This window comes from Chelonia mydas, chromosome 1 (assembly GCF_015237465.2).
Source record: "Chelonia mydas isolate rCheMyd1 chromosome 1, rCheMyd1.pri.v2, whole genome shotgun sequence".
Lineage (NCBI taxonomy): Eukaryota > Metazoa > Chordata > Testudines > Cheloniidae > Chelonia > Chelonia mydas.
Genome location: NC_057849.1, coordinates 320,903,541 through 320,926,542, shown reverse-complemented (window position 1 = coordinate 320,926,542; position 23,002 = coordinate 320,903,541). Strand labels below are relative to the sequence as shown.

The window sequence follows — 23,002 nt, the reverse complement described above, 5'->3', positions numbered from 1 at the left end:
ATGCACCTGGCACACAGGGGCAGGGCTCTGGGGTGTTTCTGGGACAGGCTCGGTCCTTGCGCTGTGTCAGGGTTGGGTGCAGCCTCACTGCTGAGCCATGTCCCTGGTTGAGAGCTGCAGAGTGATATCCTACCTCTGTGCTCCAGTGGCCTGAATTCCCCAATGTGACGCTGGAGCGTCCACATGTATTTGATAAATAAAACTTGCAGAATTTTGAAATACTGTGTGCAGAATTTCTATTTTTTTGGCGCAGAAAGCCATCAGGAGTAGAATATCCAGATTCAGTTATTTCATGCTTGCTGTTATCACAGTTGTGCATGATACAGCAAGACTATTCTCGTCATATCACTGTTTCTGTGAAACAAACCAAGAAAATCAGATTTGCTTTTCAGAGCTGTCATAGCATGAGTTAGCTGTTTTCCATTACAAGGCAATCTTCCCACCAATGATTCTGTTACTTAATATCCCAACTAGCATGCTCTCTCTGAGGATTTGTCAGTGACACGTAAATACCTTTGTAGCTTTGTTGTTTGGGTTCATGTTCGTGGATCTCAGATTATACATGGTTTATCAAACTGAACAGATGCATGATTCCCACCAGTGTGCCACTGCTTTACTCCCACTTCTGTGGTCTAGTTTCTCTAGTCCTTAATTCAAAAGAATGCAAAGCTGCTCAGACCTGGTGAACTGGAGTTCCTGTGGGTACTTTCCAATATCTAAGAGGTTTCACTGAACTGAGTATTTCCTAATTTATTTTGCAGCACTGCAGCAGTATTTACTCAGGTGAAAACGATGAGTGCCCTGTGCAATGCTGCTATTCATTTTCAAAGCAAAAGGCATTAATCTTGTGATGGCCTAACTCTTAATATCAAGTAACTGACAAAGTGCAGAAATAAGATTAACCAATCCTGCTCTGCACTTCCTTTCACCAGACACTTGCAAGTTTGTCACTAGAGTTTCCAGGAGGTAATAAAAACTTTGGCTTCTATTTCGCTGAAATTGTACTTTTTAATTTTAACAGTAAGAAATGATGTGCCCATCTCTCAGACTATCAGGCACCAGCAGTTTAATGTGGTATAATTTTGCATAAAACATAGATTGCTCAATTATTCTTATTAGCTGGGCTTTTAAAGATGCCACCCCCACCATATTTTATACTAACAATGGTTTGTAGACACTTTTGCATTTGCTTTCAAAAGTATCTCCTTCAAAAAGCACAAGTACACCTTGAAAGTTTGAATGCAGACATATTTCAATTTACAACCTAACAATCCAAACTAGTTAATTACTACTGTTGTCACAGCACAAGTCATGACTGGCACACTAGACACAAATAAAAGGATAGATCTTTGCCCTGAGTTTAATCCTAATTAGTTTCAACATGGGAGGGACTAAAGTAAACAATGAGGTGATGGAGGAGAATAAAAATTACAACCGTGAGATTAGGAAACGTATTTTAGGTTATGCGTTTTAAAAATTCCTCGTGGTTTTAATAAAATTAATTTATGCGTTTGGGTTTGTAAGCAGTGCCCAGAATGAAAGCTAGGAATGGGTCAGTAAAGAACCATTAACATCTGACTAATTGTAATAGACTCCAGATTAAAGGAGGACACTGCCAATTTCACCTGATATATTAAGAAACTTCATACCTCTTGCAGCGTGTTGATATCCACACCATCTCCCTGAATAACTCTGATATAAGGGGGCAACACCTTGTAGCCTTTTGCATTTTCTACAACAGGGAACTTCTTTCCTAAGATCTCCAAAACCTGTAGAAAACAAAATGGAAGCAATTCTGTTTCTACATCTCTCACTCTAGCAAAGTTAAACACCAAATCCATTAAACTTAATAGAATTCATTTTTGTTAGCATTTTGAATACATGGCTCAGAGCAAAGCCATGCTGTACTTTAAATACTCCAGCCATTGTGCAGAGGGTGGTTTAGAAGAAAATGGCTTAGGAGACAATAGGGTCTGTATACTCACATGGCTAAAGAGGACTAATCACACCCAATCCCCACTTCTTGCTGCTTAACCACAAATTGGCAGCTAGACTCTCCTCAGTAGGTCGACCCAGCATATTATTCTCTCTCTCTTTTTTTTTTTTTTTTTTAAAAAAAAACACAACACATTTCTTTACTTTACACAATGCAAACAGTGGATGTGCCCTTCCCGTTTCTCAGCTCCATTAGCACCATACGCCTCATGGAGTAAGGATTGCTGTCCGAGGTCTCAGTTTAAACTAGCAATACTCAAAATTTAGATCCTGATCCACACTGACTTTTTCATGGTTCTGAGAAAGAGAAAGTAAGCAAAGTTCCTATGGTGATCTAGCACTTGCCCTAGAAAAAAAAGTACCCAGACAGGTTAAATCTGTATTTGTCCTAGTAGACAGCCAACATATAATAGCACTGAGTTACTCTAATGGAATGGTATTGTTAGCTTTTATGATATGATTTTTACATTCAAGAGAGTGTGTTCTAAATAGCTTTACACTTCTTGTGTGGCATAATGCGACGACCTGGAAAACCGCATGGTGACTTGCCTGCCTGAGGAAAAAGTTACACATCTCTCGAGGCATCTAGATAGACTTATGTGTAGCACTGGGGAGGAGCCAGTGGTCATGGTATATGTAGGTACCAATGACATAGGGAAGGATAGGAGAGAGGTCCTGGAGGACAAATTTAGGCTGCTAGGTAAGAGATTGAAGTCCAAGACCTCCCTGGTAGCGTTCTCTGAAGTGCTTCCCGTTCCACGCGCAGGGCCAGTTAGACAGGCAGAACTTCAGGGTCTAAATGCATGAATGAGACGATGGCGTAGGGAAGAGGGGTTTAGATTTATTAGGAACTGGGAAAACTTTTGGGAAAGGGGGAGCCTATACAGGAAGGATAGGCTCCACCTAAACCAGATTGGAACCAGACTGCTGACACTTAAAATTAAAAAGGTCGTAGAGCAGTTTCTGAACTAAGGGCTGGGGAAAAGCCGACAGGTGCGGAGGAGCATGTGGTTCGGACAGAGATATCCCTTAGGGGAGGATCTATTAATGGAGATTCGCTATGTCCTAGTAAGGAGGAGAGGGTGGAAGAAGAAAAAAAAATACAGGTACGATCTGATGAGAAACAGTCAAATGAAAAAAAAGTACCGTTCAATCACATCATGTAATGGCAGACAGCTAAAAAGTGACAAGCTTTTAAAGTGCTTATATACAAATGCTAAAGTCTAAATAATAAGATGGGTGAACTATAGTGTCGTGTATTAAATGAAGGTATTGATATAACAGACATCACAGAAACTTGGTGGAATGAAGATAATCAATGGGACACAGTAATACCAGGGTACAAAATATGTCAGAAGGACAGAACAGGTCATGCTGGTGGGGGAGTGGTACTAAATGTGAAAGAAAGCGTAGAATCAAATGAAGTAAAAATCTTAAATGAACTAAACCGTACCATAGAATCTCTATGGATAGTAATTCCATGCTCTAATAATAAGAATATAGCAGTAGGGATATATTACTGACCACCTGACCAGGATGGCTATAGTGACTGAAATGCTCAGGGAGATGAGAGAGGCTACTAAAATTAAAAACTCAACAATAATGGGGGATTTCAACTATCCCCATACTAACTGGGTACATGTCACCTCAGGATGGGAGATAGTTTCTTGACACCTTAAATGACTGATTCTTGGAGCAGCTAGTCCTGTAATCCACAAGAGGAGAGGCAATTCTTGATTTAGTCCTAAGTGGAGCAAAGTATCTGGTCCAAGAAGTGAATATAGCTGGACCACTTGGTAATAGTGACCATAATATAATTAAATTTAACATCCCTGTCGTAGGGAAAACACCACAGCAGCCAAAATTGTAGCATTTAATTTCAGAAAGGGGAACTACACAAAAAATGAGGTTAGTTAAACAGAAACTACAAGGTACAGCACCAAAAGTAAAATCCCTGCAAGCAGCATGGAAACTTTTAAAAAGACACCATAAGAGAGGTTCAACTTAAATGTACACCCCAAATTAAAAACATAGTAAGAGAAACAAAAAAGTGCCACTGTGGCTAAACAACAAAGTAAAAGAAGCAGTGAGGCAAAAAGGCATCCTTTAAAAAGTGGAAGTTAAATCCTAGTGACGAAAATAAAAAGGAGCATAAACTCTGGCAAATGAAGTGTAAAAATATAATTAGGAAGGCCAAAAACGAATGTGAAGAACAGCTAGCTAAAGACTCAAAAAGCAACAGCAAAAAATTTAAGTACATCAGAAGCAGGAAGCCTGCTAAACAACTAGTGGGGCCACTGGATGACTGAGATGCTAAAGGAGCACTCAAGGATGATAAGGCCATTGCGGAGAAACTAAATGAGCTCTTTGCATCGGTCTTCTTCATAGCTGAGGATATGAGACCTTCTTTTTAGGTGACAAATCTGAGGAACAGTCCCAGATTGAGGTGTCATTAGAGGAGGTTTTGGAACAAACTGATAAAACTAAACAGTAATAAGTCACTAGGACCAGATGGTATCACCCAAGAGTTCTGAAGGAACTCAAATGTGAAATTGAAGAACTGTAGTCTGTAACCTATCATTTAAATCAGCTTCTGTACCAAATGACTGGAGGATAGCTAATGTGATGCCAATTTTTATACAGGGCTCCAGAGGTGATCCCGGAAATTACAGACTCTGGTAACCCTGACTTCAGTACCAGGCAAACTGATTGAAACTATAGTCAAGAACAAAACTGACACATAGATGAACATAATTTGTTGGGGAAGAGTCAACATGGTTTTTGTAAAGGGAAAGCATGCCTCACCAATCTGCTAGAATTCTTTCATGGGGTCAACAAGCATGTGGAGAGGGGGATTCAGTGAATATAGTGTACTTAGATTTTCAGAACGCCATTAACAAGGTCCCTCACCAAAGGGTCTTAAGCAAAGTAAGCGGTCATAGGATAAGAGGGAAGGTCCTCATGGATTGGTAACTGGTTAAAAGGTAGGAAACAAAGGGTAGGAATAAATGGACAGTTTTCGGATTAGAGAGAGGTAAATAGCGATGTCCCCCAGGGGTCGATACTGGGACCAGTCCTATTCAACATATTAATTAATGATCTGAAAAAAGGGGTAAACAGTGAGGTGACAAAATTTGCAGATGATACAAAACTACTCAAGATAATTAAGTCCCGGGGCAGACTTCGAAGAGCTACAAAAGGCTCTCAAAACTGGGTGACTGGGCAACAAAATGGCAGATGAAATTCAATGTTGATAAATGCAAAGTAATACACATCGGAAAACATTATCCCAATTATACATATAAAATGATGGGGATTAAATTAGCTGTTACCACTCAAGAAAGAGCTCTTGGAGTCACTGTGGATAGTTCTTTGAAAACATCCACTCAATGTAAAGCAGCAGTCAAAAAAGCTAACACAATGTTGGGAATCATTAGGAAAGGGATAGATAATTAGACCGAAAATATCATATTGCCTCTATATAAATCCATGGTATGCCCACATTTTGAATACTGCGTGCGGATGTGATCGCCCCATCTCAAAAAAAGAAAAAAGATGAATTGGAAAAGGTTTAGGAAAGGGCAAACAAACATGATTAGGGGATGAAACAGCTTCCGTATGAGGAGAGATTAATAAGACTGGGACTTTTCAGCTTGGAAAAGAGAGGACTAAGGAGGGGGATATGATTGAGGTCTATAAAATCATGACTGGCGTGGAGAAAGTAAATAAGGAAGTGTTATTTACTCCTTCTCATAACACAAGAACTAGGGGTCACCCAATGAAATTAATAGGCAGCAAGTTTAAAACAAACAAAAGGTAGTATTTCTTCACACAATGCCCAGTCAACCTGTGGAACTCATTGCCAGAAGATGTTGTGAAGGCCATAACAGGGTTCAAAAAAAGAACCAGATAAATTCATGAAGGATAGGTCCATCAATGGCTATTAGCCAGGATGGGCAGGGATGGTGTCCCTAGCTTCTGTTTGCCAGAAGCTGGGAATGAGCGACAGGGAATGAATCATTTGATGATTACCTGTTCTGTTCATTCCCTCTGGGGCACCTGGCACTGGCCACTGTCGGAAGACAGGATACTGGGCTAGGTGGACCTTTGGTCTGACCCAGCACGGCCATTCGTATTCTACAGTTCTGTATGACGAAGTGGTTCTTTGGTTGTTCAAGAGCAAGTGTCTCTGGTTTAAATGCAAGTCGGACAGGGTTTGGAGCTTTTCTTGTACGTGCAGCACGTGTCATTTATTGCTTCAATGTTAAGTGACTCTGGATTTTCAGGCTTTTCTTAAGTGGTGAGAAAGGTCACTTTAGCTTGGCATTTGATTAATGTTTAGTCAGCCTCCTATTTTACTCCTTATTGGAAAGTGCTGAGACAATAATATATGTTGTATTATCCCCGAATCTTTCTGCATCACAACTGAGAATTTCATAACTGCTTGAAGAACAGTATATACACTGACTAATCTTGCAGAGTTCTAAAAGGGACCCAAAAATGGCTTTAAGAACTATAAGCAGTTGAGTAACTGGCTTGGTAAAAACCAAGCTATTTGGAATGTGGAACAGAGTTTCCTTAGATAAGGTTAATTAGGGACATTTTTGGATTTATCACACATGAAATACCCTAGTGCAGCAATAATTTTAGATCAATAATAAAAATTTCCCAAATATGTTAGACAGCCATTTCAAAATTCTACATACGAAGGATTATTTTAAAAGTATTACCTTTAACACCGTGTCAAGAGGATTTCCAGAATCTGGTCTAATAATCAGTGGTGCCTTTGGACTTCTGGATACAATTAAATGCCTTAAGTCCTCACCCCATATTTTCTCACACGCATTGTAGATGTCATAGCTGTCACTGACCACAGATACAGGCACTGAAGAAAATTGTGTCACTATGTGTTCAAAAGCATCTTTCTCATGGTCTTTCCCCCAAGCGGTTATGGTACTGGAAAATCAGTTGAAGATCTGCATTAGACTGAAGTTCATGAGTCAGCCAAATCACATATTTTGTATTTTTCTGTACGTAAAAGGTACTCTATAACTAAAGCCAACTATAATGCAAACTGACACAGGTCCTTGAAATATCTTCAAGTAGTTTATATGAACTATAAAAGAGGCTGAATCAATATATTGCTGCTAATAGTTTTAGAAGGGAATCTCTCAAAACTGTTCTGCAGGTCCTTGAAATATCTTCAAGTAGTTTATATGAACTATAAAAGAGGCTGAATCAATATATTGCTGCTAATTTAGATTTAGAAGGAATCTCTCAAAAATGTTCTGCTTAGCATCTTATTATCTTCTCAGGCAGTGACCCAACAAACTTCACCCATCCCCTTCAGTGTGAGGTCTATCGTACTTCGTAGAAGGCTCCAGTCTGCATTTCCCAACTTGGAAACCAAGCCTAACGGGTGGCTGGTTAATCACTCTGTAGATTAGAGTAGGGTAGAATAAATAAAATCTCCCTCTACTTGGCTGCAAGCAAGCTGATTTCCCAAAACTGGGTACAGGATATGATGGAAGAGATCCCTCTTGCTGGTGGTGGTACTTGAGGTTCTATGTCCCGTCCCCCCTTTTGCAGATAGTGGTGGAGTGAGTGAAGGAAGAGCCCTTGTGGAGGCTGCAGAGTGGGGAGCAGGCATCCATAAGACTATGGAACCAGGTTGAATAGAGAGCAGCACTCTAGCCTGTGTGTGTTTTTGGGGGGGGGGGGGGGGAAGAAGAGGAGGAGGAGGAGTAAGGAGAGAGTCCTCTACTGCTGGGGAGTGGATGAGATAGTAAGTACTTTGCTAGCAGGGGGGTGTGCACCTGGCTTCCTCTCAGGACCAGCTCCTTCAACCTCCAACCTGACAGATTGGCAGTTCAGCAGCAGCTCAGCTCCATCTCCTCCTCCTGCAGGAGCACCCTAGCTGGGGGGTGTGGGTGGGTGTAATGCATGCCAGGGTGAAGGGATTTACCTATAAATGCTGGGTTGTTTTTTTTAAAAATGCTGATACTGGATGGGAATCTTATTTTTCACCTGTGCAGTTTTGTAAAACTCCGCAGCATCAAGGCCTTAAATACTTCTAACACTAAACCAGGTACAGAACTACTTACATCAATAGTCCTATTGACTACAGTGAAGCTACTCATGCTTGAAGTTAAGCAATGTGCTTATATGTTTGCAGCACTTGGCACTAAAATTATATATCAGTAAAAACTTCTCTTGGTAGCACAAAATCTGTCACTTCAGAACAAAACTGCTTTAGTGTTAGCAATGCATCACTATGTCAGCCCTGATTGTGCAGTTACAAATGAATTGAGATGATTCATGATAGTTAAATTAAGCAGATGTGTAAGTATTTGCAGGATCAGGGTGTTAGATTTTCCACAACATTAACAAAGTCATTGCTAACTTGCATACAAACAGCCAAAATTTTCAAAAATAAAAGCCTAAGGTTAAAGCTCCTTGACACATATTTAGATCCTTTAAGGGTCAGGATTTTCAAAAGCAACCAAGTGACCTAGGAGCAATAATCCTATTGACTTCAAACTGTGAAACTAATGTAGGAGTATAGCCAGATCAAAGCATTTCTGCTTTCACGACTTTTGGAAGCTCAATATTTAGAAGATGGTGTTGACTACAAAGACAGCAGGAGCTATTTGTTTTGTAAATCTGTGTTTCTGTTATCATATAAAGGACGTTAATGAGGCCTTGGACTTGCCTTTTTCAGCAACAGATGAGCACGTTAATTGTGAAATTTCCCAATAGAAAAGAGCATGTAAAATCTGAAATTCTACTAACAATTAGGAAGCTAAAACAAGTATGAAACATCCCATTTAGTGATTTAAGACTAACATGGTACGAACTAGCACCACAAACAGTCCTGATTAAAATTTAAAATAGATTTTTTTAAAAACTAAAAGCATTTATCCACTCTGGTGGCTCTCTCCCTGCACAGGCACCCTCAGCAATGTTGGCAAATAGATGCAAAAAGGAAGTTCCTTTTCCAAGAGGAGCTGTGGCAATAATGGGAACATGCACGGCAGGGTGCCAGCTACAAGCACAGCGCTGACAGCACTCCAATCCCGGAGAATTTGGAACAATTTGAGAAGTGGCTTGCATGAGCCTCTCAAACTCATTAGTGGCTTGGAGACAATGGCTGCAATATGCATGTACCAAACAGAATCTCAACTGGGACTAAAACTGTTCACTTTAATGTCACCATGCCACTGAACTGCACAGAACATTTATTACAGCTGTCCAGTATATTTTCTTAAATTACGCTTTAAATTTACAGTTATTTCTGCCAAGCCTAAAAAAAGGTCAAAAGCACTGGGCAACCTGTTGAACTTCCACCAACTTATACAATTGTTCTCTAGATTTCTAATTAGTCATTAAATCCCATACTTAGATTGCTCCAGAAACACTGACCTGGACAGACATTTACTGCTCAGAGATGACCACTATACAAAGTAAATCCAGTGTTCAACTTGGAATCATGTACCCCAGTTTACCAGATTAGAATATTTATTAAACTAAACACTAGACTTTTATCCACTAAGAATAATAAGGAGTGGTGCAAAGTTTTTATCCAGTTAAGAGGGTAGACTGGATAGCACAAGGTAATGAGATTCAGAGACTTTCATCTTCGTATCAAAATCCAGTACAGGTCAGGAGTGGCTGAAAGTTACCAGCTAACGACTGTGATACAATGTTTGAAATGAATGAGTGTCAATCTCATAGGAGTGTTCAGAATATAACAACCACTGTCACAATTCTCATCCTTCTTGGTGGGGTCAGTAGAGATCAAGGATTGATCACACAGATAGGACTAATTCTTCAGCCAGGGTCCTGACATGGTATAATAAGCTTCCCATCATAACTACCTCTTCTTGGGAAAGAAGTCTTGAGTTGGGAGTGCTGACACTGGCAACTTTCATGACTTCTCATGTATTTTTTAAATACCTGTACTAAAGAATTGGGCCCCAGTATCAAATTGTTGCCCATTGAGAATACAAATGTTCAAGATGTTTTAGCTATGACTTTACAACTTGACTCAAATAACCCCCAAGTTAGTCTCATTTTGAACCTAAATAAGTTTCTTAAAAAACAGATCAGTACATTAGCTGGCAAGCTTCATCATGCATCAGCTGGCAAGGTTCACTTCTGCCTTAACAGCTGGACTAGTATCTACTCATACAGTGTGCCACACAAAAAGACTGAAGAGGTTTTATCTGCCTCGTTATGTGGAGTGAAGCAAACATTTCCACATGCAAAGAAAGGACATGGAAAAATAGTTGTGTTAACACTAGAAATAACGAAATTCAGCAAAGGTTTCAAACAACTGGGGGTGGGGGGGATTTTACCTGTGTTCAGCAGCTGGAATAGAATATCCTGGAACAGGGTCTTTCGTTCCATAGTACTTTTTAATTAAAGCAATTCCTGCTACTGTGTCAGTTCCTTTAAAGTTTACCAAGTGAGCAGATGCTCCTATTCCTGCTGTCTGAGAAACAGAGACATGACTTTAAAGTACAGTGCCAAATCATGAAGCCTAATCATCAAGTATTGTACAGGGTTAGTTCTGTTACAGCAAAGCTCTTGTTTAATTCTAGTTTCTCCTGTATTTAGTTTAAACACAGTCTCATACTATCAAGAAGATAATTTCTATAAAGAGACAAGTTCTCCAGGTCTTGATATTTAAGTAAACTGCAGTTTCTTTAATTTTGTACCTGAAGGTACAAAGAGAAGGAAAGAGTTCTCAATAAAGTACTCCCAACTCACACTGCTCCAATAATCCAGACTTTCATAACATTACAAGACACCAAAGTGTCAGAAATAGTCAAAAGATATTTGTGCCAAAATGCTATAAATTCCTGGCTGTACTATATTTCTTTAAATAGAATTAAACTTCTCAAGCTATTGGGCAAATTAGTGTTACCTCTTGTGAGGAAACTCCTCTGTAGCCAAAGTCATGCAGTTTGTACTCCAGTCCTTCTAAGCTGCCAGATGTCTCTAGCAAATACTTTGCCAAAATTTTCTTCTGCTCCCTGGAATTTGTGGCTACTGTGATTGGATACCATGACTGAACAAGAATAGTCTACAACAAGAAAAAAACCCATTGTTATCAAGTGCACATAAATGAAATATGTTTGATCAAGACTCAAAAAATCCCCACTTGGCAATGAGCCACGCACAACTGAGGCTACTGGCAATGAACCAAGGGGAAATCTATATGGGCACTGCAAAGACTTAGCAAAATTAGGTACAGCAAATGGTGTCAACATATGCACAAGTGACTTATTGGGAAGTACCATCGCATCACTCCCCAAATCTACTGTCTGTTAACTTACAACTACACTCGTCCAAGAGGTGTTCCTCATTTTTAGAAGTGATGCAAGAAATATTGGCTGTGTCCAAAATAGTTTGCCTAAGAGTCATATTTAATTTAATAAGTCCTTTTTATTGTGAGGTGGGCCATGCAACTACTCACTGCAGGAGTCAAACTTCCTGAGCTGCAGACCAATGCACACAAAAGTCAATCCCCAAAACATGTCTGAGCACTGTTGTGAATTTCCCCTATTTATTAAATAAGCCTATTACACAACACTTCTGCAGCAGGCTTCAAGAAAGAGACAGATCTTTTGAAAGCAGAAACCAGCTGGTTCCAGAGATCTCACCCTAAACCCAAGTAGAATGATTGTGAACCCATTCTTCATTTTTAATGAAAGCTTCATTTTTGAAGCCTGACCTCAATCCAGTTGGTGAGCCAATAGCACTCTGGATCAGTGTTTTCTACTGTGAATAGTACATTTCCTCTGGGAATGACTGAGCCTTCAGGAACAGCCTTTACTTCTATCGGAAGATGCCCTTCATACTTCTGTAAGAGAAATTAATAGCAGCATTAGATAGTAGGAACAGCTGAGCCAGCCCTGCTTCCATTGAGTTCAGTGGAGCAAAGTCAGGCTTTATATTTGCTAAAAAGAAAGCCTTTACAGTGAAATAAACTAAATATTTAAAAAAAAAAAAAAAACACAAAAACCACCCACTCAAATATGCCAAAACTACACATTTAAAAAGGCACCAATTTCACAAAATGAATAACCATGGTTCAAAGGATATTTAACAATGTTATTCTTTGAACACACTCATTTAAGGAGACCCTGCTGTTTAAAAAAAAAAAAGAGCAAAAAAAAGGTGTGATCCACAGAAACATTCACGTAACAGATCTTTGCCGTTCAGTTTTCTGTGGTGTTTTACCTTGACGGTTACGCCATCTGGCATCTATTTTTTAAAATGGTCTCATTATGTTTTGGTGCAGACATTTGTTTTAAGAGAACTAATATCTTTAAATGGGATTCAGTGTACATCCTTTCTAAAAAGTTTTATCTACTCTATCCACTGACCATGGAATCCAGCCTCCCAAATTTTTGTTCTTTCAATTTCAGAAAACAATCATCAACATTAACTTTCATGTTCGAAATATTCAACACTCTGTGGAATATGAGATGTAGCAGCCTGTTTGCAATGAATAAATTATGAGACAGCAACTGTAAAATAACTATTATAAGCTACTGAAATAGCACGATGAACTAAACTGATAAGTAGCAGCTTGCGTAGACCCAAAGGAACATGCCTTAGGAGTTTTTCCATAAAGTGTACAAAAAGTGTTAAAATGAACATATGTACCAAAATGGTGCTGCTTTAGAAAAATGGTGCAGTTTTATAGCTAGTATCAAAACACATTCGCCAGCGATATCCCAATGCATGTCAAAATGCTGCTTCAACAGCTCCAGTTGTCAAAGATTAATCAGTATAACTTTTTTTAAAATAAAACACTTCCATTCAGAATTTCAGAACCTCTTTCTCATGGAGATGCATCCAAGAAATCCAAGTATTTCCAAGAAATCACTAGAGTTTCATCTAAGTCCTTTCCTGTTTACGAGCCTTATCACATTTATATACTGCATGGAACCAGTTAACCAGACTGACCAAAGATGACCATGCCTATTACAACCTCCCAAGACAGAAGCCTAATAAAGACTGTCTGACAATAAGGCTTTAAATTATTTATTGGTGAGTTAATGGTTTTAAAAAGGGACAACCTAAAGAGGAAAAAAGAAACCAAGTGATTAAACAGTAAAATAAGTTCTGGTTCTCTTCAGGAGAAGTAATATGCGAAAATCTTAGTAATGTATTCAAAGGATCTATGAACAGAAGTGGACACACACACGCACCCCCACACCCACCCACCCCTTTAGCATTCTTGAGTTAATGGTAGAATGGAGAAAAATAGTTTGATTCATCTGGTCACTAATGTTACACTTTGTGAAAGTGGAGCATTTCCATTCTTACTGTCCCCATTTTGGTTGCTAAAGGACAACCACACATGCCAATATGTTCATACCCACATGCCATCAATTACCTCAGTCATGATCACTAATGCAATATGCAATGCTTTAGAAGAAATAGTTTAGTCTATCATAAAAATTGGAAATGCAGCAAGCTTCAGGGAGTGGAAAGACCGGAACAAATCTGCCCACACTTAAAGGGGAAATGCTCTCATTTCTTTGAAAAAAAATTATACGCTAAGAAAATAACGTTTTCGAAGATAGTTATTTTGGAGATTTTGTCTCAGAAAAATTTCTAACTGTTCTCTATATCTCATAACAAAAAACTTATTTTAAGTATTTTAGAGAAAGTGATTTAAATGACATAACCAGGCACTAAATATTGTATTACATATTGAAATTTGCCAACAAGCCCCAACTCATACTAGCAGGTGATGGCAGCAATAAATCCCTACTACCCAGAAAGCCATATTTGGCATTTGTAAGGATGAAAACTACTTTGCTTCATGCACTTACAATTATTTGATTATTCTGTGGCAGCTGCTAGTCCTTGCAGACTACAGCAGTGATCCTAAAGATGGAAGTAACTAATCCCCTGATTCACAAATCCTACCTAGAATTACCTTGAATTAAAATATACCTCAAGAATATTTTTTACCTCAAGAATATAGCTCCATCCCTTTTCATTGAAGACATCATCTTGAAAATGCTCCCTATACACCTCTTTGGCTTCCTGGATTTTCTCTTTGGTTATCACTTTGCCTGCAATGAAAAATAGTTTAAAAGTAAGTTCAGACAATGCGATAATTTTTTAATGCCAAGCATTATTAAGCAGCTCTTGATGAATAAATAAAAGATGAGGCTTTCATTATCAAAGTCTCCTTCCAGACATGAAAAAGTTACTTTGTGTCCAAAGAGCTTTTGGAGGGCAAACATGTAATAGCGAATGCTATGCTTACACGCATCATTTTTGGCTTTAAAGTTGTATTGTAAGAGAGACAGGATGGCTAAGAAAATTGGTATTGGAATAGAAGACCTTTCACTTACAGATCAGTCGTTCAAATTCAGCTCAGGTTGGTAATAATTTGAGGACATCATCAACTGATGACTGGTCAGCATCTACATGAAATGATTTGATCCCCTCAACACTGTTCCCAGAGAAGGGGTCACAACACTCAGCAAAGCACCCAAAGTCTAAATTAGCGTGGATAAGAAGCTACGTTCCTCCACACTGATGATCCCTTCAAAATAGGATTGAGGCACCTTAGCAGGACACTCTGAGGAAGCTTGCAATGCTATTGCCTCTGTCATACTCTTTTTGTGGCTAAACAGGGGACTTCAATCTACAGGACTACTAACCTGGCACATTCCATAAATGCTAAAATGAATTAAGTTTAATATTGTCCTGTAATCCTTTAGATCTCTATAGAAGCTGTTATAGTAATGTCAACTAGCCTCTGACAACCCACCCCAGAATGAGATTTTGGAGACTAAGTATACTGATCATGCTGTGATTATTTTTGGACAGTCTTCCTAATTCAAGGAGGTAAAAAAAGAGGAAGTTCAGGTCCTACGCTTTTCACAGTGAATGATATGGGATTGCCACCAAATGATTTTTTACTGGAGTGCCAACATTTGGCAAGAACTGAGATTGGCATTGGAGGAGTCTTGGTTAGGATTTGCACACAGTCTGAGACCAATGATGTAGGAAAAGTATTTTTTGGTATAACAGAAAACGAAATGAGAGGAAGAATCACAACACATGGTATTTACTTGAAGTGCAAAAAACAAATAATTGTACCTCCAAACATGAGTTTATAATGCAATGTGAAGTTTTAAGATGTACACCTTTAAATGGTCTGGGGAAAAAATGCACACTTAGCTACCACACAATTAAAATTGTTATAGATCATTACTAGATTTAAAGGAAAATACACTTAAACACAAGTTACTAATACATGCATATAACTGATTAGCAAATACAGATTGTACATTTTTCAAGTTTTGAACATAACACTTATTTTCCTCCAAATCTTAATTGACTCTCAAAGAGTGGTGTTGCTACCTTTTTTAATGATTCCAGGTAACTTATCTTTGGTTCTGATCTTTTTCAAGTTTTGATGTTTCAGATGACCATTTATCTAAAACATTGTAACATCTTCACAGATAAAAATACTTGTTACTTTTTTTGTAGTTTTTAGTTTGCTGAATATCTCATTGATACCTAACAAAAATAGAAGGCACTGAATGTAGAAGACCATTTTACGAAAGATGACATCTCATTTTTGAGAGTAATGAGAATAAAATGAGACTTCAAATTTAAAAAACAAACACTGAGCTAAAATAATCCAAAAATTGCTTCAACTATCAGAATTCAAGAAGTTTGGAGAAAAATATGGAGATTTATGTTTTTGCTGAAATTATGAGACAAATACCTTTTAAGTACTTATTTAGAATGTACTGCAACCCGTAAAAAACTGTTTCCTCATATTTCACCTTCTTTAATCTGGAGTTCTCAGTCTTCTTTTCACGACATTCAAAGTAGGAATAAACTTTGCTTGTATTAGGTGGATATTGCTTATAATGTGTAACCTACATTAAGAAAAACCTCAGTAAGAGCTCAAAATGTATATCACTACAGAACAGACAACAAGAGATCACAAATAAACAAGACTTGTTAGAGTTTTCAGCAGAGTTCCATCTCTACATGTGACTTTGGAATGACCCCAACTCTTTCAGGCTAGAAATGAGGAACATTCTCTCATTTCCCCACTACATCCATACTAGTAGTTGGGAGGATGGTTGCGGGATATCTCTACCAGTTTACCCCTCCCTCGGATTTCTGATTGCTCAACCCAATTTCTCCTATTTTGCTCCTTCCCCCATCTGTTTTTCAATATGTCTAGTAAATAGCTTTGTGCCCACCTCTGCTTCTACTCATACAGTAGGTTTTTCCCTATATCAGCAGAGTGAAACTGACCTGGGTTTTGAATAGCAGCAATGAAAAGTGACAAGACTGGTCAGTTTTCGTTCTGCTGTGCCTTTGCAAACCTGGTAGCAGCAGTGGAACGGAAGATGTTTGCCTGTTGAGAAGTTAGCACTGCTTCGGTTTATGCTCAATTCACATTTGCAGGTTATCATAGTCATAAGGCTAGAAACAGTTCTTTAAGCAGTTCAGATTCTGAAGAAGCTGATGGCACTTACCCAAAAAAGCTTCCCATCTATCCTGGGTGAACAGAGGAGTAGATTTTTCTAGCTCTGATTATGTCCATGCCAGCTCTCTAGCCACAGTTATTGCTGCTAGTTGTGTTAAATAAGTGGGTTGATTTTCTTCTTCAATGGAAGAGTTGTATTTTCCCACTGGAATTACTAAAGGGATTTTGCTCAAACTTTCCATAAAAGCTTATCTTCCTCTCCAAAGGTGAATGTTTAGTGAGAGCTGAGCATGTGAACACAAAAGGTTATAAACGTACCTAGTTCCCATCAGTATCTGATAGAGTGCTATCTTAGCATGTACATTATACAGATCTATTATACTTCAAGTGTAACTATATCTTCCTTTCCCATAGACGGGCCATTTTAGCCTTTAACTTGCAAAGCTGGTATTCCTCTTAAAGTGTTAAAATTACACATACAACCCACAGCTCCATGTGAGATAAGAAGGGTATACGATGGTGTAAATTGGAAAGTTTGGGCTGATTTACAAATTCTACAATCTAAATGTCATAAGAAGTCAGCTAATTTTCACAATTTTTTGCTCTGTCAGAATATACACATATACACCATACACTAATATACACCTATACGCTTTACAGCAGAAAAAAAATATTTAAGAAAGGAGAGGTGTCATCACTGCTCAGGATAGAAAATTGGAGGAAAAGGGCAAGATGTGTTTGGATCTCTCTTTGAAGACTGACAGATTTCTAGGTTTGAACAAGATATTATAAATAATTTTTCCCTGCTACTACTTCCAAATTAAGAGGATTTTAAGACACTGAAGTGATAATTCCTACGTATTTTTCTGTTTTGTTATATCTTTTTATAAAAGTGTTTCCCATCTTATTTTACAATAAGTATCTGACACTTTCAAGATTAAATATTTAATTTTTCCCTTACCTGTATTACTTTTAATCTACAGATTTAGATTTTAAAAATCCTATTTTCCTTTTCATCACTTATGCTGTTCTATTTTTTGCATTTCACTTAGCTTGGACAGTGAACTAGACTGGCCAGTTTCACTTTCTGGTTTTCATATACCAGCACAATGCTGTTGTGTTTGGGTATCCAATGCTGTAAGGGAATGTTTAATAAATCATAAAAAGTGTAAAAAATGAAAGTTTTTATTCATCTTTGGCCTTGGAAAATTCAAACCCCAAGTTTTAAGCATGGACAGTGTGGCAGAGTATTTAAGTGTCTGGATTTACTTCAAATAATGAAAGTACTGCAGAACCAATACAGCTAAAGGATCATAAGCTGACTCAAACATCAAACACAATTGCTCCAAATGCAAAATGTGTATTACCTGAGATGTCAGAACAAGAAACAACTAGATTTTTAGATTCAGCCAAGGAAAATTATATGTTTTAATCTGGGAAGTCAGAAAATTCTATATAGAATTTAAAGAGACATTGCCACTTTTACTGAGCAATTCTTCCAGCATAATTATATCTGTATGGAAGAAAAAGTGCTACAATTGGAAGGATTTGAAAAAATTAAGGTATATTGAACACTTACTTCCACTTAATGTTTATATAAAAATATGTTTGATCACTAAAATTATATTACTTGATCTTTAAGAAAAAAGGATGCATGGAACCAACAACAGGTTTGGCTATTACAAGATATTGGATGTTTGATATTCTGTGCCAGACAGTTTCACACTGAAGTGAACTGGACTAATCATGTGATTAACTTTCTAGTGTGTGTAAACTGGCAGGATTAGATCCTTCATTAGGCATTTTTCTGGTTTTGTTGATTTACATCACCATAATGTGATGGATATTAAGTTTGTCTGCATACTGAAATTTAGTATTTGCATCTACTATTTTAACTATAGTTATTCTGGGCTCTGATCCAGTACCTACTGGTACCTAGATTTTGTACAGCAACCTGAAAGATCCCAAGCTGCTTCTATATCTACACTACACTTTTGTCTGTAAAACTTTTGTTGCTCCAGGGTGTGAAAAAAAACCACCCAGACTGACAAAAGTTTTACCAATGATAAGCGCCAGTGTGGAAAGCGCTTTGTCAACAGGAGACGCTCTCCCGCCGACAACGCTACTCCCCCTCATTGGGGATGGTTTTCTTTTGTCGGCAGGAGAGCTCTCTTTGGATGAGAGAGAGAGTGGCTACAACATGTGCCTTACAGCGGTAAGGCTTTAGCAGCACAGCTGTGCCACTGTAAGCTGCGCAGTATATATACAGCCTTAGTGAGAACAGGGTCATAATGAATCGGCAACACTACTTCCTGCTCCATCTACAGAAAGTGTTCTTTGGAGGTTTCCCAAAGAAATACTAAACTGGCACAATGCTGCTTAGCTCGAAATATGCAATGTGATCACAGTATAAGATGCGAGAAGTATAAACTACAGTTTGCAGGCTGAAGTCAGACAGGATTACTAATAACCAGATTAGTTCTTTATTCAAAAATATCAATCAAATTTAATGGATTTTCCCCACTCAAGTTTCTCTGGGAAAAATATTCCCTTACCTGAAGATATATACCAAGCTGCTTCTCAAAGAAAACCTTTTCATTTAGTTTTAAATCCTTGGAGAGTTACAGTCACAGAGAAATGCTGTGTAATGTAATAGTCAATTACACTGCCCCAAATATTTAAAAAAGTCATTGACAGATTTCAAGTTCAATACATTTCTAAGGCTAAAATTCTTATCTTGATCACTGGGTACTGAGAAATAATTTAAATGGATTGAACAAGGTATATATGTCTTTGTAATTTTAAGACACATTATTCTTCAGTAAAAACAGGAGTACTTGTGGCACCTTAGAGACTAACAAATTTATTTGAGCATAAGCTTTCATGGGCTACAGCCCACTTCATTGGATGCACAGAATGGAACATATAGTAAGAAGATATTTATACATACAGGGAACATGAAAAGGTGGAAGTACCCATACCAGCTGTAAAAGGCTAATTAATTAAGAGGAGCTATTATCATCAGGGGAAAAAAAAGCCTTTTGAAGTAATAATCAAGATGGCCCATTTCGGACAGTTGACACGAAGGTGTGAGGATACTTAACATGGGGAAATAGATTCAATTAGCGTATAAATTTCTTACTAGATGTTCCATTCTATGCATCCGATGAAGTGGGCTATAGTCCACGAAAGCTTATGCTCAAATAAATTTGTTAGTCTTTAAGGTGCCACAAGTACGCCTGTTCTTTTTGTGGATACAGACTAACATGGCTGCTACTCTGAAACCTGTCAGTATACTTAAGCAATCTTTGCATTATATTTGTAGCACAACATACTCAATGTATGCTCCCTCACACATATTAAAACTCACGTTGTTCATTGTTCTCACTTGCTTTGTCTTATTTGAAGATTGAAAGATCTTCAGAGTATAGAATGTGTCCTTGTAAGGTGCCTAGCACACTTCACTGTTCAGAAAAATGGAAAGTATAGAACTGCATAGCCTTGAAGTGCTAACTGTTTATTACAGCCAAACTATATTAACATGTTAGAAGTTAAGCAGAGGGAAAGGCTGGTCTTGTGGTTAAGATGTGGAACTGGATCTCAGGAGATCAGGTTCAGTTTTAAACTCTGCCTATGTGAAATTGGGCAAATCTCTAAATCATTCTGTTCCTCATCTGTAAAATGAGGACATCAGTACTTCCTTTATCGCACCCTTTCAGCCTCATATATTCCACGGTAAGCTTCTTGGGGTAGGGACTGTATCCTGCTAAGGGCTTGTCTACACGACAGCCTTATCGCTAAAAGTCAGCGTGTGTAAACACTCTGTCGGCACTTTTGCCGACAAAATACTTCCAGCTCTGCGAATGGTCTTAGCTTTGTCGGCAGGAGAGCGCTCCTGCCAGCAAAGCCGTGTTCATGCTGCCACTTGTGATGGCAGAACTTGTGTCTTTTGCGGGGGGGCTGGAGGGGCCTTTTTAAAGTACCCCTGAAAGACAAAAGTTTTGTCGACAACTTCACAGTGTAGACATACCCTAAGTGTCTGTACAATACCCAACATAACAGAGCCTCAATCTCGTTAGGGCCTATAGACTTTACCATGATACAGGTATATACAAAGCACCATTGTGACAATCAGCAAGCATGATACAGGGGTTGTGTTTAGTAGAAAACACAGCTTTGAGAAGGACAAAACATTAGTGAATAAATACACTACAGAAAGGATACAGACAACAAAGAAAGCGATAAAAATCAGTATCATAAGGCACTTATGACTATAAAAATGTCAAAAGAATGTTACAATCACTTTTTTCCATGTCCAGGTAGACAAGAGAAAATGCAAGACACTGAAAAAAACCTACAATCAGAACAACTGAGTGAGATGTGGAGAACATCTCACCTGAGTTTCCATGTGTCCTACAGACCAGTTTAGGAAAAAATTACTGTTGACTATTCTGTCATCCAGGAGTAACTTGATACATTTTGCAAATGGTAGAGACTTTGCAGGTGACTGATTAGGGATGAAGATGTGTTGATACAAAGGGACAGAGCACTCAAATTTAAAATGACCTAAGACGACAGACTTTTGATAACAAAAGTAACTATGCAGTTCAATAGAAAAACGCAAGGTAATGAGGCAAGGACCTTCAAAAGAAAAATATATCTCAATGATCTCACACTGTTAAATCAGACTGGTGGTGTGTGATGGGGTATACCAGCCTGCACTAGATGAGAAAAGGTTAAACCCCAATTGTAGGTAGAGGAAGACACGCCGCCTCACCACTGCTGGGCATGCTCCAACTGGAGCCTCAGTATAAAAGGGAGCAGCCCAGCTCAGTCTCCCCTGATCACTGAAGGAGGTTGCACATTGCAGGCTCCTTCCCGGCTGCTGCTGGAGCCCCAGATGTCAAACAAACAAAAACTGAGATCCAGGAGCATGCCCGGCTGCCCACAGAAGCCCAAGAGTAGACAGAACCATTGGGAGCTTTGCCAGCTGATGATCCCAGAGACCCAGGAGACCTGTGGATAGCAGTGCTGGAAAATAGGGTTGGAAGTAGCCATGGGGAACTAGATATTGGTCCAGTGGTTAAACTGGGACAAAGGCAGCATGTTTTGGACGGATCCCTGATGACCAAGTGAGGAATCAGTTTGCCGCTATCAGGGCCACAGGTGGAGCAGGGAGGGCCCAGGTCCCCCTACCCTGGCCACCACCCATCCCTGCATGGCAGCCCATTTCCCCCTCAACCCCGCAGAGGGCTGCCATATTGGCCCTGGCCAATAGGCCCCGCAGAGGAGGGCTGCCATAGTGACTCCAGCCACTAGGCCATGCAGCCCTGAGGCTTAGGGTGGTCATTAGGACTCAGCCATAGGTCTATAAAACCCTTCCTTGCCTACCCTAAGGGTATACCCACCCTGTGACATGGTGATAGTTTAGACTTTGTCTACATGCCACTTGAGCAAAGACTGATGCAATACCCAATTTAACTAAACTAGATTGTTAAATTGAATCTCAGATTGTGGGCAAACCAGCTCTGAGAAGCAGCTAAATACAACTTTGAGATGAAATACATAGACAGGTATTCACCATAAATCAAAGCGAACGATACTGAAGTAAATACTACAGTCACACAGACTAAGGACTAGTCTACACTTGAAGTGCTAAACTGGTGCAGCTGCGCTGCTGTAATGTGTCTAGTGAGCTCTCCTGTCAACATAATAAATCCACCTCCGCAAAAGGCGCTAGTACGTCGGCAGGAGAAGCTCTCCCATCAACATAGTACTGTCCACACCAGAGCTTAGGTCTGTGTAACTTATGTCGCTCAGGGGCTGACTTATTCAGACCTGAGTGACATAAGTTATAGCGAAGTAAGTGGTAGTGTAGACCTGGCTTAGAAAGAAAGCAATGTTTTCTTTGAAAAAGAAAAAAACCCAAAAAACTAATGTTATCTACCTGCTAATGCTACTCTAGCATAATCTAGAGGAACCCAACAGACTTTAAGCCTGTTAATGAAACTGCTTTCAAAACTATATAGCCCATCCACTTTAATCATTCCAGAGTTGTTTTAACACATCCTCAAGAGGAGAAACACCCAGGCAGAACTAGATTCAGGATCATTCCTGGTGCCTAGCAAGGTTCAAACGTGTTAACAGAAGGTGAGTCAGATGATAAAAAAGGTTGCCTCTGTGCACACCAAAGATATATCTGGTCAGCAGAAATTTGTTTACAATGGGACTCCCAAAAGTTCAACTAAATTCGCATCAGACCCTGTTGTAGTTAATTGAAAATTTCTCCAGCACCAACAAGGCCCATGAGTTTAACGCCTGGCATAAGCTAGCACGATAGGTACCTTATTTTAATGGATGCTAGAATATACTGTCTTATTGATGTGACCAGTTTCAACAGCAGTTGAGGCAGGGAGGAGGAGAAGAAAGGGTAGCCACATTTGGCAGGATTTTCAACTATAGACCTAGCCAGTTTGAAACAATGTTTAAAAATGATTTGGCTAACAATCACTT

General features: G+C 38.9%; 1 protein-coding gene across 7 annotated transcripts in view; it reads right to left on the bottom strand.

Annotated features, from left to right (window-relative positions):
• NAMPT (nicotinamide phosphoribosyltransferase) overlaps positions 1 to 23,002 on the bottom strand; it is a 64,951-nt gene that overhangs the window by 18,513 nt on the left and 23,436 nt on the right. For 3 of the 7 annotated variants that reach the window (XM_037889149.2, XM_037889153.2, XM_037889148.2), the window contains exons 2-8: positions 15,770 to 15,926; positions 13,993 to 14,096; positions 11,735 to 11,863; positions 10,925 to 11,083; positions 10,353 to 10,489; positions 6,726 to 6,951; positions 1,650 to 1,769 (exon numbers count right to left, since the gene is read on the bottom strand). In XM_037889149.2, coding sequence (XP_037745077.2) covers positions 1,650 to 1,769; positions 6,726 to 6,951; positions 10,353 to 10,489; positions 10,925 to 11,083; positions 11,735 to 11,863; positions 13,993 to 14,096; positions 15,770 to 15,926 — 1,032 coding nt within the window. Of the gene's footprint in view, positions 1 to 1,649; positions 1,770 to 6,725; positions 6,952 to 10,352; positions 10,490 to 10,924; positions 11,084 to 11,734; positions 11,864 to 13,992; positions 14,097 to 15,769; positions 15,927 to 16,314; positions 16,418 to 16,538; positions 16,774 to 23,002 lie in introns of all 7 variants that reach the window. The other 4 variants (XM_037889151.2, XM_043551677.1, XM_037889150.2 and 1 more) reach the window with 2 other exon arrangements.